The sequence below is a fragment of the Oncorhynchus clarkii genome, chromosome 2 (assembly GCF_045791955.1).
Source record: "Oncorhynchus clarkii lewisi isolate Uvic-CL-2024 chromosome 2, UVic_Ocla_1.0, whole genome shotgun sequence".
In the NCBI taxonomy this organism is placed as follows: Eukaryota; Metazoa; Chordata; class Actinopteri; order Salmoniformes; family Salmonidae; genus Oncorhynchus; species Oncorhynchus clarkii.
This window is the reverse complement of record NC_092148.1, coordinates 85326139-85341286: the sequence shown is the minus strand read 5'-3', so window position 1 is coordinate 85341286 and position 15148 is coordinate 85326139. Positions and strand designations below refer to the sequence as shown.

At 41.6% G+C, this 15148-nt stretch overlaps 1 protein-coding gene across 5 annotated transcripts in view; it reads left to right on the top strand.

The window, feature by feature from the left end:
* The first annotated feature begins 1109 nt into the window (after positions 1-1109).
* LOC139375317 (cytoskeleton-associated protein 5-A-like) overlaps positions 1110-15148 on the top strand; it is a 36961-nt gene continuing 22922 nt past the window's right edge. For 4 of the 5 annotated variants that reach the window (XM_071117019.1, XM_071117001.1, XM_071116992.1 and 1 more), the window contains exons 1-19: positions 1154-1264; positions 2679-2775; positions 3329-3522; positions 4227-4433; positions 4570-4741; positions 4994-5126; positions 5586-5686; positions 5834-5947; positions 6073-6177; positions 6284-6373; positions 6766-6930; positions 7183-7311; positions 10068-10232; positions 10660-10758; positions 10973-11083; positions 11975-12067; positions 12281-12466; positions 13476-13570; positions 13743-13926. In XM_071117019.1, the coding sequence (XP_070973120.1) occupies positions 2719-2775; positions 3329-3522; positions 4227-4433; positions 4570-4741; positions 4994-5126; positions 5586-5686; positions 5834-5947; positions 6073-6177; positions 6284-6373; positions 6766-6930; positions 7183-7311; positions 10068-10232; positions 10660-10758; positions 10973-11083; positions 11975-12067; positions 12281-12466; positions 13476-13570; positions 13743-13926 (2400 nt within the window). In that variant the 5' untranslated portion in view covers positions 1154-1264; positions 2679-2718. Of the gene's footprint in view, positions 1265-2678; positions 2776-3328; positions 3523-4226; positions 4434-4569; positions 4742-4993; positions 5127-5585; positions 5687-5833; positions 5948-6072; positions 6178-6283; positions 6374-6765; positions 6931-7182; positions 7312-10067; positions 10233-10659; positions 10759-10972; positions 11084-11974; positions 12068-12280; positions 12467-13475; positions 13571-13742; positions 13927-15148 lie in introns of all 5 variants that reach the window. The other variant, XM_071117010.1, reaches the window with a different exon arrangement.

The following is a 15148-nucleotide window of genomic DNA, read 5'->3' as shown; positions in this document are numbered from 1 at the left end:
TCCCATTATTCACACACTCAGAATTCGCTGCTTCAACTTCCGTAGCCTACCTCTTCTAGTTTGGCGTGAGAGTTCTGGTGTGCCTAGTATGTGTGGTCTCATTGATATAGAGTAGGCTGCCGACATGGCCGGAGAATCACGTGGCAGTTAACTTGAATATGAAATTAACTTAAATATGATTAGACTCTAGTGTACTACTAATATTGCCACAGGTTGTGGTGCTGGCGGGAGCAGAATGAAGCAATTGGTCCCGCGCAGACCTCTACTGTGCATCATGACAGTGAAGCCTGTAATGTTATAGCTGTTTATTACTGTGTCAGTGTGAAAAGTAGGGAATTAGCCAGGGAAACTGACAGATCAATAACATTACATTGACGTACTGACTAATACAACTCACAAGTAGAAAGAAACAAATAAATAATTAAATATTATAATTAATATTTCTCTCCATTGTCTGAGCATCCAGAACTTGATGGGTATGCTGTTTCCAGGAGTCCATCCATCCATTTGGTTCCTGCTGTTCTGACAACTACATGCATGTGTGCATTCCTTGTCTTTAGAAATCATACAATGAGGCAAAATCAGAACATGGAGGCAAGAAAAGCCATAGTCCTCTCAGTATTATCATAGATGTGCCAACATGCAAGTACGCAAACTAAAACGTGCATGTACAAGCTTACAGCATACTGTTACAGTATACCATATAAATAGTTTATGTCTATGCTGTATACATCAGTCAATTAGTGAAATATATGCACTGTAGGCAGAGATCAAGGCCAGGGCAAGCAGCAGAAGGCAGACAAGGCAGAGAAAGGAAAGGACAGGGGTGGACTGAAGACAATAGAGAGAGCACCAAGCTCACCTCGGGGCAGACAATGGTATTAGTTTGAGGACTGATTCATTAACCCTCAAGCACGGGATGAAATAGAATAGACCGTGATCATGCTGTCTGTCTGTACCTTTACAGTTTCAGGGCTCACATTATGTTAATGCATATGCCTTGTGCTATATGCAGATATGCAATTTGCTCTATGAGCAGGAATTGGCATCAGAATACTTGTGATTGAATGTTGCCATGTTTAAATGTTTAACTGGCAATGACGTAGGGTGACTGCTTGAGGCGGTGCCCCTCTCTGTGGAGCTCCCTCTGACTCTCCGCCCTTGGAGGCGTTTCAAATATCGCAGAGAGTAATGATCAAATATCGTCTCTATCTATATAACGTTAGCTAGCTAACGTTATTTTGCCTACCAGAAAGACCCCCAGGTAACCAAAAGGCCTTTATTCATTGTTTTGCGTGTTAGCTATTACATACTGAGAGGCGAGCCCGCGTTTTCCATCAGACTTCGACATTATTGTTCTGCGATTTCTGGGCCCTGTGGTGCGCGGATGGATTAGCTTTGTGGCAGACAATACCGAGTCTTATTATGTGCATATGCCAGCTTAATACAATGTCATCATGCCTTATATTTTACTCCACGTTATACTGGTTGGTGAGAAAGTATCGTTGTAAATAGTCCAGATGGTTGGTTGGGTTTTGGGCGTGTTGACAGGCGCATCTAGCTAAGTTGCTAGCTACTGTTGCTAACCATTATTAGCTAGCTTCAGTTGTTGTCAGCTGACGTTTGCTAGAACAGTCTTAGCTTAGCATCGTTAGTTAGCTAACTATCTGTGCATTGATGCTTAACTGTGCTCCTTGATTCTGAAGTATATATATATATATAGAGAGAGATGTGTATATATATCGTTATTTGTTACCCGAACATAGCTAGACTAGATGCGGGCGAGGTTTTGTCAGGAATGTTTATCATTAGCCTAACGTTAGTTAACCTATTGAGATTGTGTTGAAGATGGAGCCTTTTCCAACATGCCATGCATGTGTTTATTGTATTATCATTGAACACACTATGTTTGGCATTACTTTGCTAACTAGTTCAATCGATGTTTGCTAGTGTCGCAGACTCGCAGTTAACTAATGTAGCTAACTTAACTAGTTAGTGAGTGTAGCTAAGCCATCTAACCGTACCCAGCCAAAATATTGAACTCACCCCAGCCAGCCAGTCTGCCATATCATAGCTTGCCAGATTCTGTTGCCATGTTTTTTGGCAAATCTTTACATATCGCTCAGCTATTTGCAAATAAAACCATATAGGTTATGTTTGCAAGTAACTAATTTGGCTAGCTAACGTTAGTTAGATAACTAACGTTAGATGACTAACATATTGTTGACGAAATATGCACTTCATGTGTTAAAGCTGTTTACCCCAAACTGCATGGATCAATATGAAATCTGACAAGGCAGCCTCTCTCCTGAGAATGCATTAGGGGAGAATCGCATGGTTTGTCCTTTCAAATAGAGCTGTAGCACAGCCATTTTAACCACAACTAGCGGGGTATTGTAATGGCTACGTTTTGTATTTAGATCTCTTCTCAGACATTGCGTTAGGCAAGCTAATGGTTCTACTGAATTATGTCTGCCTTTGTACACAAGTGCTATTGGTGTAGGCCAGAGTATCATACTGATGCTTTCATGAATACATTGCATCATGTTTTCTAATTTCACATTGGTATGATAACTATGGAAATGACTGCACTATTGACATACCAGCACTCATTCCTACTTAAAATAGATGTCACATAAAAAATGGTGACTCACTTTGTTTTCATATTTCCATTACAGTTGAATTTGTAAGGCCTAAGGCAAACACACAGAGGTCATCATGGGTGACGACAGTGAGTGGATGAAGTTGCCCATCGACCAGAAGTGTGAACACAAGGTGATTACCCCTTAAACACACACACACACACACACACTATAAAACAAACCTGACTTTCCTCAGTGTTGAATCCTTACTGGATGCATTTCAGCAGCTGTGGTTTTGTTTCATAAAATGGTATCCAATAGCACACTCAGTATTCTTATTGTAAAATCATTTATAGAGCAGCTTTTATTGAACATATTTTTTTTCCCCCACAAAACATCTAATCTAATTTAGACTGGATTTCCAGCAGCATAGAGCTAGTCTGGAGAAGACTTATTGGCTTCTTCCAAAAGGATAACTTAAAACCCAGTAACGCTTATGATTTATAGTTTCTAATCCCTCTTCAGAGTTTCTCTCAATTGATCGAAACCCCTTACTGACTGCTTCAATCACAATGGATTGATTATATGCTAGCCCAATCAACAGCCTATTTTAAATTTGTTTCTCTACCCTGCCATTCCAACTAGAATCTGGATCACATCACCCTATCCCTTAGTTATAAACTCGAAATGACCTTGACTCCCTCTCCTCACAATGCTCACTATTCTCCTGCTTCATCCCAACCAAGGTATGGAAGGCCAGACTAAATGGCTATGAAGAAGCCCTGAAGCTCTTCCAGCGTATAGAGGACGAAAAGAGCCCAGAATGGGGCAAATACCTGGGCCTGCTTAAGAAGTTTGTGACAGACTCAAATGCTGTGGCCCAGCTCAAGGGTCTCGAGGCAGCACTTGCTTATGTTGAGAATGCTCATTTGGCTGGCAAGTAAGTATTTAACATTCATCTGTCATCTGACTACACAGACTGTAATGTGTAAAAATAAGTAATACCTAACTTGTTTTCAGTCTTCAGGCTACTTGAATATCTCCTGATGTAAACACTGTTAAAGAATGAATTAGTAGGCCTAACGTATAACCTGGGTCTACAGGTTAGGTGATTTCATAGAATTATAATACATGACTCATCGTAATTATTTGGGTGAATATAACAACAGTCTCCCAGTGAAAGCTTTCTGTTTGTGTTATAGGTACTGCTCTCTGTGTGAATATGGGCTTGTTGTGGAAAGCTCCAGTAAGCTGCAACACAGTCAGGAGAAATGTGATGCCTGTCTGATATTTATTTATGGGGTTAGTCAGTCTGACATCATAGCCGTCTATTGTGTGCAGCCTATTGGGCAAGGATTACACTATTGAATGACTGGTAGATACTGAGTTTAGCTAAAAGGTGGTATTTCCAGATGACCTCTTACACCCCCTGGACAGCTTCTGGTTATGAACAACATGGTATTATATTATACAAAAACAATCACTTGCATTCTACAATGGTATCTAATATCAAATATTGTTTCCACAAACCCTTGTTATATGATGTACACTCCACAGTATGTATCCCACCTTTTACATAATTTCAATGGCTTGTATTTGAATGGTTGGCTAAGTATTCTTCTCTGTATTGTGCTTGTGTTCCAGAACATCAGGAGAGGTGGTGTCGGGAGTGGTCAGTAAAGTGTTTAACCAGCCTAAAGCCAGGGCCAAAGAGCTGGGCTCCGACATCTGCCTCATGTACATAGAGATCGAGAGGGCTGAGGTGGTTCAGGACGAGCTCATCAAAGGCCTTGATAACAAAAACCCTAAGATTGTTGTCACCTGTATTGAAACTTTAAGGAAGGCACTTAGGTGAGTTGTTCAATTTCTTAGTTTTCCTAGAGATTTCTCCAACCAATTAATTCTCTTTTTTTACCATTGCTATTTTCATTACATACATAGGCCTAAATTCTGAAATGTGACATTATTTATTTTATTTTATTTCCAGTGAATTTGGCTCCAAGATTATTACCCTGAAGCCAGTGGTGAAAGTTTTGCCCAAACAGTTTGAGTCGAGAGAAAAGGCAGTCCGAGATGAGGCCAAACTACTCTCAGTAGAGATCTATAAATGGATCCGGGATGCTCTGCGACCTCCTCTCCAGGGCATCAACTCTGTTCAGGTGTGATGACACTTTTGAACACTTTCATACACATCCTCTCTGCCTTCTCAAAACTTATAGGAGAATAAGTTCTGAGGGGAGGGACGTTGGACCTTCTCCAATAATAGGATTATAGCATGGAATTGTGGAAAGACAAATTGAGATGCAGCCAGAGTTTCCGTATGCTCATGTGCAGTATGGGTCTCCCTAAATGCCGGATCAACCGATGAATGGGATGTCTAACAGTTGGGTATCTTCCTCTTTCTTCCACAGTTGAAAGAGCTGGAAGAGGAGTGGGTGAAGCTGCCAACAACGGCCCCTAAACAGAGTCGCTTCCTACGCTCCCAGCAGGCCCTCAAGGCCAAGTTTGAACAGCAGCAGGCGGCTGGAGGAGACGAGGCAGACGGTAGGCTTTCTCATAAATAGTTTTGATGTTCGCATTTAAGCTTTTTATTCCCCCCCCCCCCCCCCCCCCCCTTTTCCTAGCCTGGGTGGCGGTGTGTTTGTGCTATCTTGCCCACTCTTTATGGAAATGTTGGCTAGATGGCACAGTCAGATCTGTGACTAGGCTGCTTTTTACCCCCTGCAGCTTAATTCCATTTGTGGAACAATTGTTCTTCATCAATGGCGTTTGAGAGTGAATTTGTGCAATTTAAAGTGAACTTTAAATGCCCAGGTGTTGTTGACAGATAAGAAGATTGACGTTTGATGGAAACTGGTCTTGAGAAAGGCCTTTGTGCTGACGCGTCGACATCAAACCGTCTCCAATATATCCCCTCGTCTTTTTTTCTTCCTCACTACTCTTACTAATGAGATGGGTCTAGGACTACAATATCAGATGGTCTCAGTCTGTAAACTCTTTCAGGAGATGACGATGACGAACCTGCACCTCAAGTTGATCCTTATGAGCTGCTGGAACCAGTGGAGATCCTCTCAAAACTACCTAAAGACTTCTATGACAAAATTGTAAGTTTGGGCCCCTGTGTTTTAGGAAAGGCCCTATTGGATCTTTGGATGTGATGTAATGCTGAATGTGTCTAAATTATTTTATATAATGAGTTTCACTGCAATTTTGTTTCTTGTAACAACTAACTGATTTTTATCTGACCATAGGAGGCCAAAAAATGGCAGGAGAGGAAAGAGGCCTTAGAAGCATTGGAGACCTTGGCTAAAAACCCTAAATTGGAGAACGGTGACTATGGGGACTTGGTCAGAGCACTAAAAAAGGTACAGTAACATGCATATCTGCTTAATGGAGTTGCCAGGGATCCTGGGAAATGGAATGTCTCAAGGAAGGAAGTAGGTCGGTCGACAATGAAAAATCTACTGAACAACTCTGTCTTGTTTTCCAGGTTATTGGGAAAGATGCAAATGTTATGTTGGTGACCTTGGCAGCCAAATGTTTGGCTGGACTAGCTGCTGGGCTCCGGAAGAAGTTTGGAACATATGCAGGACATGTAAGTTAACTAGCTAGCTATCCTCATGGCAGAGGGAACGTCTCTTTATACATCTTGATTTCTGACTAAACATAAGTACTTATATGTTATGCGCAATGTTTTCAAGGTGGTGCCAACAATTTTAGAAAAGTTTAAAGAGAAGAAACCTCAAGTGGTCCAGGCCTTGCAAGAGGCTATTGATGCAGTCTTCCTTACTGTGAGTATACTGTTTCATCCAGTGTAGATGTGTATAGATTGCATTTGGATTACTGTTAGTGTTATTTGGGTTGTTAATTCGATTAGTTCCTCAATTTCTTGATTAACCCAGAAGCCAGCCGCACCAATGTGTTGGAGGAAACACCGTACAACTGACGACCGTGTCAGTGCATGCTCCCAGCCCGCAATGGGATATCCCGGACAGCCAAACCCTTCCCTAACCCTGACGATGCTGGGCCAATTATACGCAGCCTCATGGGTCTCCCGGCTGCGACACAGCTCGGGATTGAAGCCAAATCTGTAGTGACTCCAGTAGCACTGCCTTAGATTGCTGCGCCACTCGGGAGGCCCTCAATGTCTTGTTTTTGACACAATGCTATCCATGTTTTTCAGACAACTCTCCAGAATATCAGTGAGGATGTATTGGGGGTGATGGACAATAAGAACCCTTCCATCAAACAACAGGCCTCTCTGTTCCTGGCCAGAAGCTTCCGCCACTGTACCCAAGCCACATTGCCAAAGAGCATGCTCAAAGCTTTTTGCCCTGCATTTCTCAAGGTATCTGAACATTTCCTATTTCTAAGCAGGCAAATTCCGGGCTGGTTTCCCAGACACAGATTAAGCGTTGTCCTGGACTAAAATGCATGCTTAGTCAAGACTCTAACATTGTAAATGCTTTTTAGTCTAGGACTAGCCTTTATCTGTGTCTGGGAAAATGGCCCTCTGTTCAAATTATGCTCTGTCCACCAATTTGTGATTGAGTGTGTGGAGTAATGCTCCTACTCCTGATCTCTTGATTAACCCTCTCAGCAAGTGAATGATTCGGCCCCAGAGGTGAGAGATGCTGCGTATGAAGCTTTGGGTACAGCCATGAAGGTGGTGGGTGAGAAGGCTGTCAACCCATTCCTGGCTGATCTGGATAAACTCAAGCTTGACAAGGTGAGGCTAGGGCTGTTGCGATGACGTATTACCGCCACACCGGCGGTCACGAGTCATGAAGGCAGTCAAATTCCTCGTCATCGTTTAGTCACGGTAATGATGATTCTCCAAGTAGTAATGCTGCTGATGGTCATTAGTAGCCAACCAAACTTGCTAACTGCCTGGTACTCAGCACTCTATTGTCCCTCTAATCACACTGACATCAATGCAAATGTGTTCGAAAATCTAATCTAACACTTCATGAGAGCCCATGAGCTCATGTTGTGCAACATTTCTATAGGCTATGCAATTGTGCGAGAAAACAGAGTGATGGCCTCTTAAAAAGAGGAGGATCCCAACAGCTTTCTATAGGCTAGCCCTACTATATTTATTTCTCAACTTTCCCAATATTAAGCACATTGCTTATCTTTACAACAGGAGTATAGCCTACCTGGCTGGCATGAAAATTAACCACACGAAAAGTGTCCTCCATTCACTATTTAAGTGCATAGATGACATGATTTTATCTTGCTACCCCTGTTTGGAGACTGGACCATTGTCATGCACCCGTCTAAATCCAAACTTCACACTTATATGTTGATGGATTCTGGGTGCTAAACTCCTAAACTTGGGATAAGGTTAATTATCAGGTATCCTATTGAAATATTGAGTGCTATGGTTTAGAGGGTCTACACCAGAAGTTAATGGTTATCTGTTGTAGGAAGGTATATAGTGTGTGCAACTAAGCTTGGAATGTACTGCAGGGAAACCGATCACATGTGGCAGGCATAAGGGGGGACAGCCATGGATTAATGATGAAGGGGGTCTAGGTCAGGTCACGTTAAGGGAGAAATAAAAGTTTATGGCCCGTATCACTTAGTGTCCTGCCTTGCAGTAAAGATACAATGTTTGTACAGATGTGTAGGAGGAGACTCGGCCTAGGAGGAAGGGTTAAATATATGTGCTTGTGTGAAAAGGTTTTTGTCTAATGCAGCTGTATTGATCCTCTGGGAAGAATAAACTTGGTTAAGCTTTCATAGTGTCACTATGAAATTAGAACCTGACAAGATTAAATCAAGAATAGTCTGATGGGTGACAGAATTAGCCGATCACTTGTGAATTATATATTATCACTTGTGAATGATGCCCAGTATAAGAAACAATGCCCTTTTTTGTGCGACTTTTTCGAATCAGTCGCACACCTCATGTAGCTTAGTCCATAGTCCTTTAGTTGTGATTACAAACCTTATCAAAACACAAAGTGGCCAAATATAACATCTTATAATTAAGTACATTAATCCTCTTTACAAGGAGAGCCTAACTGGCATATAAGCAGCCCATGAGTTTCAAGTTTGGGGAAGATAATTTTCCCCATTAAAAATGCACCTTTTATAATAAAAGCATTATATGTATAATCGCATTTTGCAGTCACTTTTGATAATGGTGTTTCCCCGCTAATGGAACATTCACCCTTTATAGCTTCCTGCCGTGTGCGCATTGCTGCGCTTATAATGTGATGAAATAACCTAATAGTTTAAAAATATATATTTTACTTTTCTCCACAATTTCGTGGTATCCAATTGTTAGTAGTTACTATCTTGTCTCATCACTACAACTCCCGTACGGGCTCGGGAGAGACAAAGGTTGAAAGTCATGCGTCCTCCGATACACAACCCAACCAAGCCGCACTGCTTCTTAACACAGCGCGCATCCAACCCGGAAGCCAGCCGCACCAATGTGTCAGAGGAAACACTGTGCACCTGGCGACCTGGTTAGCGTGCACTGTGCCCGGTCCGCCACAGGGGTCGCTAGTGCTCGATGAGACAAGGATATCCCTACCATCAAGTTTTTTTAGGGTGCATTATGGCATTATCAAGTGCTTGTCAAATTGTGAAGAGACTGATGAAGTGCGGCTTTTCAAGTCCTCATTACAAATGTATTAAATCAAAACATATAGCCCAACGTTTGTAGAACTAAAGTTAAATTACTAACTCTAAGCATATAGGAGTACACCTTTTTTTGTTAACCGCTCAACACAGAATAGCCACGTGTTACTCCCTCAAATCATTAGGAGAAAATATCCTTTCTATTTTAATTCAGCTTTGTTCAGTTGTATTCTTCAAATTATAAAATAATGCCACGGAATTCTAAGCAAATGTTGTCTGCTAAATGAACTAGTGCAGCTCACAGCCATTTGTCATAGCCAGATCAGGACCTAACATAAGGACAAGAGTATGCTCAGAGTATGCTATTCTGTTCTTCTGAAATGGACTACATTTTCATCATATCATGTTTCTTTAGACCTAAAATAAATCATGGATTTGTGATGGTGTAGGCTATATTAAATGGATTTAAAATGTAGATGTTCCAAAGGTCTGCATCAGTGGCTTGTATGGAAGCCAGGAGATGCTAAATGTGTTTGTCAATTACCGTGAGACCGACAGTTATTTGCTTGACAGTCACCGGCTGACAATTTTGTGACCGCCACAGGCCTAGGCAAGTCTATATAAAAGATGTATCAGTCTATCATTTTCTCTCATATATATATATATATATATATATATATTCCTTATCAGTATCCTTATTATTGTTATCTTGTGTTGCTTATCCTGTGAAAAACTAGTTCACCCCTTCAGACTAGTTGAGGTCAATGTAGATGAGTTCTTTATTGGATAAGGGTTATATTATGAGTGAGTGAGGTTGTACCCTTTTTAAGTTTAGCCGTTAAAGAGTTGACGACAAATGAAATGACCTGACCTCCATCTCTAAATGAACAGATTAAAGAAAGTGCTGATAAAGTGGAGCTGCTGGGAAAGAAAGGAGGTGGAGGGGCGGAGAAGAAGGCACCTGCTGCAAAGGTAACACCGCCTGCAAAGGTAGCACCGCCTGCTGAGAATCCAGCTAGATCCTCTGGACCACCCAAGAAGGCCTCAGCAGCTAAGGTGTGATTGGGTGATTGATTATACAATTATAATGCATATAAAGCCACTCTGGCCTGAGACAACATTACAAAGTGAATCCCAGGTTACCAGTTTTGTTAACCAGGCTCACTACACTGCCCCTAATGAGACACAGGAACCATAGTAGTAGTAATAATAATGCATCTATATAGCGCCTTTCCAGCTAAAGTAGGTGCTCAAAGCGCTTTGCATAGTAAAGTGGGGAAAGTCACCACTTCCACCACCAATGTGTAGCAACCAGTTGGGTGATGCACAGCAATCAATTTGTGCCAGAACTCTCACCATACATCAGCTATCATGGTGGAGAGGTGAGGAGTGATGAATGCCAATTGGGGATTCGGGCAATGATTAGGTGGCCAACTACTATTTAATAAAAAGTTATATTTTGTGTTTTTCATTATTTTTGCAGTCTGGTGGACCTCCTAAGAAAGGGAAATCTGCCTCTGCTCTGAGTGCCAAAGGAAAGAAAGTTCCTGAAACAAAGGAATTCATAGAGACAGAGCTATCGGTAAGTTGGCTCATAACGTTTCACGGCTGTTTCGCAGATTGTAATGTGCAGCCATTTCACCATGTTTTGATGCTTTAGTGATCTGTTTCAACATGAGTGAAGCAGTCGTCTCTATGGTTGGCTCTGGCCACGGTTCCTCTCTAGGTTTCTTCTTTCTAGGGAGTTTTTACTATTTTAATTAACTTGAGTGCGTTCTTCTGTCTGTGTCCTCTAGATTGAGGTATGTGAGGAGAAGTCGGCCGCGGTTCTCCCTGCCTCCTGCATGCAGCTGCTGGACTCTGCTAACTGGAAGGAGAGACTGGCCAGCATGGAGGAGTTTCAGAAGGTAACTAGTTTTGACCTTGTATAGTTTGACTTCTTTTTTGCTCATACAGTGCATTCAGAAAGTATTCAGAAACCTCTTCCCCTTTTCCACATTTTGTTACGTTACAGCCTTATTCTAAAATGGATTAAATTGATTTATTTCACCTTTATTTAACCAGGTAGGCAAGTTAATTTACAATTGCGACCTGGCCAAGATAAAGCAAAGCAGTTCGACACATACATCACACAGTTACATATGGAGTAAAACAAACATACAGTAGGAAAATAAGTCTATATACGATGTGAGCAAATGAGGTGAGATAAGGGAGGTAAAGGCAAAAAAAGGCCATGGTGGCGAAGTAAATACAATATAGCAAGTAAAACACTGGAATGGTAGATTTGCAGTGAACGAATGTGCAAAGTAGAAATATAAATAATGTGGTGCAAAGGAGCAAAATAAATAAATGCAGTAGGGGAAGAGGTAGTTGTTTGGGCTAAATTATAGATGGGCTATGTACAGTAGTTACAGTAGTTATGTACAAATAGTTTTGGCTTTGTCATTATGGGGTATTGTGTGTAGATTGGGGGAACGATTTGGTCCATTTTAGAATAAGGCTGTAACGTAACAAAATGTGGGTAAAGTCATACCTTCCAAATGGACTGTACCTCATAATAAGATACATTTGTGTTCTATTTAATTTGGTGCTTTTGCTCATATCATGAACATGCTCCATACAACATAATGGTATTGTCATCTGAATTCCAAAGTATTTTTAGCCTCAACAACTGGCATATAAACCTCGTTTTTTTTTTTTATAGCTCTAACCTGACTGGAGATTACATGTGTAAATGGGTTAGAGACATATTTTAAGTGGGGGCGTCATTTACTGTTCTTTCATGTGATTGTCATCAGGCTGTGGAGCAGATGGACAAGAATGAGATGCCATGTCAGGCTCTGGTCAGGATGCTGGCCAAGAAACCAGGCTGGAAAGAGACTAACTTCCAGGTACAGTATACCAACTTTAAACACTTACCGATAAAATGGAAGTATCACAAACAAGTATATATTTTAGTGGACAGTCCCTTTTTTTGGTATTGGACCTTGTTTTTGTCCAGCTCCTGTCATTATTTTGGATGCATGTAGAAAGAAAAGGTATTCACTAGATGGATCCACCCACATGGTTTTCATAACTGACTTTTGGCTCTTGGGTTTGTTCAGGTGATGCAGATGAAGCTCCACATTGTGGGTCTGATAGCCCAGAAGGGCTCCTTCTCCAAGACGTCTGCCTTCGTGGTGCTGGACGGCTTGGTTGATAAAATAGGAGATGTGAAGTGTGGGGGTAAAGCTAAGGAGGGCCTGACTGCTACTGCCGAGGCCTGTTCCCTCCCCTGGACTGCTGAACAGGTTTGTTGTCACTGTTTGTTTATGACACTGCTGTTCTGTTAGTCTGTTTTTGAATGAAAAGAACAAGACTAAGAACACAAGTAAGATAAATATCACAGGGGTCCCAGGACTGGTTTGGAGATTAGTATGTCATGTCTGTTCTACAAAATATATATTCCCAAATATTTCATTTTTCTGTTAACTGACATGCAGGATTGTTGATGACGTTCTGATATATATCATTAAATGGTCTATAATGGACATCAAGTGGCGCTCAACTCAGACAGCAGTGTCTAGCCTACTGTAGTTGCTGGCAAAGTCATTCAAAGCCGATTCTTTAGAACTTTCCAGTGCTACTATCTTTGCCATGTAACGGTGTTAATGAAACTAAATCAGACAGCCCCATAGTTGACCTATGACCTAGTCTGCTAGTTGCGGTGTGTTCTATGCAAGGTAAATATTCCTCAAGGTTCAAGTCGCGAGAGCCATAAGAGGGGAAACGTGTATTCTGACAAGCAGTCAGTGCACAACAATTCTTAATGCAATTGTGAGAACACTTTTGAAAGAGGTTTTGGCAAATATTTTGAAAGCAGTTTTGGCTTTAGATGTTTGTTTTTTTTAAAGAGGGGGGAACCCTGCTTTTCCCTAAAAGCATGATGATGGTCATTACTTTCTTACATGAAAGGGAGTTTAACTTGGCCCCAACCAATCAAACTGAGATCCTCTTAAGTTTCAGTCATGGGTCTTTTTTATTTTTTTCAACCGGTCCCTGGCCTGGTCTGTAATGATTTGACTGGGATAGGGTCCAAGGCAGACAACATGAAAGAGGATTACTGGTTTATAGATATGATTCCACGTTCTCTAAGAACGTCGCCTGATGGTCCTAAGGGAACATTCTCTGTGGGACCTTTATCTAGTTCCCTGTATGTTCCCAGGACTTCACCGAGGACCATGTCAGGACCTTTTTAGGACGTTCCCAGGACTTTCAAGGACATCTTGTAGTTGTTCACTAATGTGCTTCATCCCTCAGGTGGTCTCCATGGTTTTTGCACAGAAGAATCCAAAAAATCAAGCTGAAACCCTCAACTGGTTGTCTAACGCCATGAAGGAATTTGGATTTACTGGGTTAGTCTTGCTTTCCATTATTGGAGGTGTATTCATCTACCAATAACAGTATCAAAGCCTTCGCTGTCCTATGATTTAGGTATTTTAATTCACCAAATCATTGTGGTAACACAAGTCTGCGGGTAAAATGCTCTGTGTTATATACATTTATGATAATGTGTATCCCCTGCAGCATCAATGTGAAGGGTTTCATCAACAACGTAAAGACGGCGTTGGGAGCGACCAACCCTGCGGTGCGGACCGCAGCCATCACCCTCCTAGGAGTCATGTACCTGTACATGGGAGCTCCTCTACGCATGTTCTTTGAGGATGAGAAACCTGCCCTGCTGAAACAGATAGATGATGAGTTTGAAAAGGTAGGAAAAAACATGTGAGCAGCATGTTGAGTGAAGTAAACAATATAGTATTTGATGTATGTCTTTTTTTCCTTCTTCCTAATGACTGCCCTCTTTTTGAAATTGGTAGCTAGAGGTTTATTTCAACTTTGATCTGTTCGGTCTACATAAGATGAATCTCTTGTGAACAGACTATTTAAACATTCTGGTACCGTCGATCTGTCATCAGGCTTTAGGCTGCATGAGATAACGAGCAGAATTAGTTCAGTGTTTGTGTTTTCGTCACTGGTTATTTTTGACGAATCGGGTTTGGGCGAAGGCAGTGGTTCAACTGGGGGTGGGGATATCCTGCCTGGTTAAAAACAGACAGAATTATCAGGGGGGTGGGGCTGTTTTATTTTGCAAGGGTGATGTTAATCGGTTAGCTGCCCGAAAATACATGCTTAATGGTCTACAGGTTATTTTCATCATTTTGTGGAATTAAATTGGTGCGTATGTATTTTTGTTAGTCGTCAGGCATTTCATTTATCACAGCATACAGACCCTAGTTTGAGGAGCTGAATAGCCTACCACCTGTCAGTCAGCACGAGAGTAGCTCCTTAAAAAGCCTGTAGGTTACTGGAGTGAAACCTGCTTTTATAAGCCCAGTCATTGGCAACAAATAACAATTCTAAATGCATTCTCGTGTTAACTTTGGTGTCCACGATACCCCCTTTTTTTTCTTTTGGTGAAGCGCACCCATTTGCCTTAAGGGTTCATAGGCTATAGACTGCTTACTCTTGACTATCAGCACATCACCCACTTTTCAATGCGAGCTGGAGGCAGGGTAGTGTAATGCGAGCTGGAGGCAGGGTAGTGTAATGCGAGCTGGAGGCAGGGTAGTGTAATGCGAGCTGGAGGCAGGGTAGTGTAATGCGAGCTGGAGGCAGGGTAGTGTAATGCGAGCTGGAGGCAGGGTAGTGTAATGCGAGCTGGACGTCTTACTTTGAAGTAAAATAGCCTTGTGAAAATCCATCCATAGAAGCTTTCAGGCAGTTATTTTCTAAAGACTTCCTTATGCCATTAAAACCTCTTTGGGCTGGGTGGGATGCTAGAGCCCCACCTCGACAACATCCGGTGAAATTGCAGAGTGCGAAATTCAAAATACAAAAATCGTAATATTAAACATTCATGAAAATACAAGTGTTGTACATCGTTTAAAAGCTTAACTTCTTGTTAATCCAGCCGTTTTGTCAGATTTCAA